General features: G+C 44.2%; 1 protein-coding gene across 1 annotated transcript in view; it reads left to right on the top strand.

Moving 5' to 3' along the window:
* Window positions 1–488: 488 nt before the first annotated feature.
* LOC139026120 (peripherin-like) overlaps window positions 489–1,243 on the top strand; it is a gene marked incomplete at its 5' end in the record, with an annotated part of 5,354 nt that continues 4,599 nt past the window's right edge. The window contains one exon of the mRNA XM_070441418.1: window positions 489–595. Within this exon, the coding sequence (XP_070297519.1) occupies window positions 489–595 (107 nt within the window). The remainder of the gene's footprint in view (window positions 596–1,243) is intronic.

Genomic DNA, 1,243 nt, shown 5'->3' with positions numbered 1-1,243 from the left:
AGGGGGAGGGATAGAGAAGAGGGAGGGGAGGAGTAGGGGGAGGGGTAGAGAAGAGGGAGGAGGGGAGTAGGGGGAGGGATCCCATAACACATGTATAAATTGATCAAAACAAATTAAGTTAGTTGTGCAAGACATTTTATAGATAAAACAATAAGTACCATATTTTAAAATGTGTGCAGGCTTTTTTCTCCTCGGACAATACAACAGCTGATTCAAAGGAGGTGTGGCAGATATTAAAACTCTTCCCGGCAGGATACACTTGTGCTTCCTCTTCCTCTTCCCCATTACTGTTGAGAAGGAGGGAGGAGAAAAGATGCAAGGAATTGCAAAAGACACATTGCGATAGAGCCAGGATAAAAGTTAGGCGAGGGAGGTCATCATGAATGGAATCAGCCACAATAGATTCTTGCAGGGACTTTCAAACAATCCAAACAGTCAAATAGATATAATTTTCCTGTATGTTTTGTCTTCTCTCTGTCTTTCCCCAGCATCACTGTATCTGGCTCCCACTCTGCTTCTCACTCTGCTGCTCACTCTGCTGCCCACTCTGCTGCCCACTCTGCTGCCTCATCATATTCCACTATTGGATTCAGAGGTGAGAACACGTTTCCTCAGCATCACATTTCACCACAAGGGGGGAGAAGTGGAAAATAGGTTGACAGATGATGCATTTCAGGTATTGATCATTTTAAGACCACGGTACGCCTTGTTTGCCAGCCAAATGAAAATAATGGAGCACGATTAGACTTAATTAATATTGATTAAGGATATCATAAATCAACTGTGGCTTTTGGGCTAGATTGTGGTTAGGTTGAGGTAGGGTTAGGTTGTGGTTAGGTTGAGGTAGGGTTAGGTTGTGGTTAGGTTGAGGTTAGGTTGAGGTAGGGTTAGGTTGAGGTTAGGTTGAGGTTAGGTTGAGGTAGGGTTAGGTTGTGGTTAGGTTGAGGTTGTGGTTAGGTTGTGGTTAGGTTGAGGTTAGGTTGAGGTAGGGTTAGGTTGTGGTTAGGTTATGAGGTTAGGTTTGAAGGTAGGGAGTTTTTTGGTTAGGTGTAGGTTTGAGTAGGTTCGGAGGTTAGGTTGAGGTAGGGTTTAGGTTGGGTTAGGTTGAGGTTAGGTTGAAGGTAGGGTTAGGTTGTGGTTAGGTATTAGTTAGGTGTGTAGGTGAGGTTAGGTTGGTAGGGTTGGTTGATTGGTAGGTTAATGGAGGGTTAGGTTGTGGTTAGGTTGAGGTTAGGTTGAGGTT

Source organism: Salvelinus sp. IW2-2015, unplaced genomic scaffold, assembly GCF_002910315.2.
Source record: "Salvelinus sp. IW2-2015 unplaced genomic scaffold, ASM291031v2 Un_scaffold3925, whole genome shotgun sequence".
NCBI lineage: Eukaryota > Metazoa > Chordata > Actinopteri > Salmoniformes > Salmonidae > Salvelinus > Salvelinus sp. IW2-2015.
The sequence above is the reverse complement of the archived record's forward strand: the minus strand, read 5'-3'. Positions and strand labels throughout refer to the sequence as shown.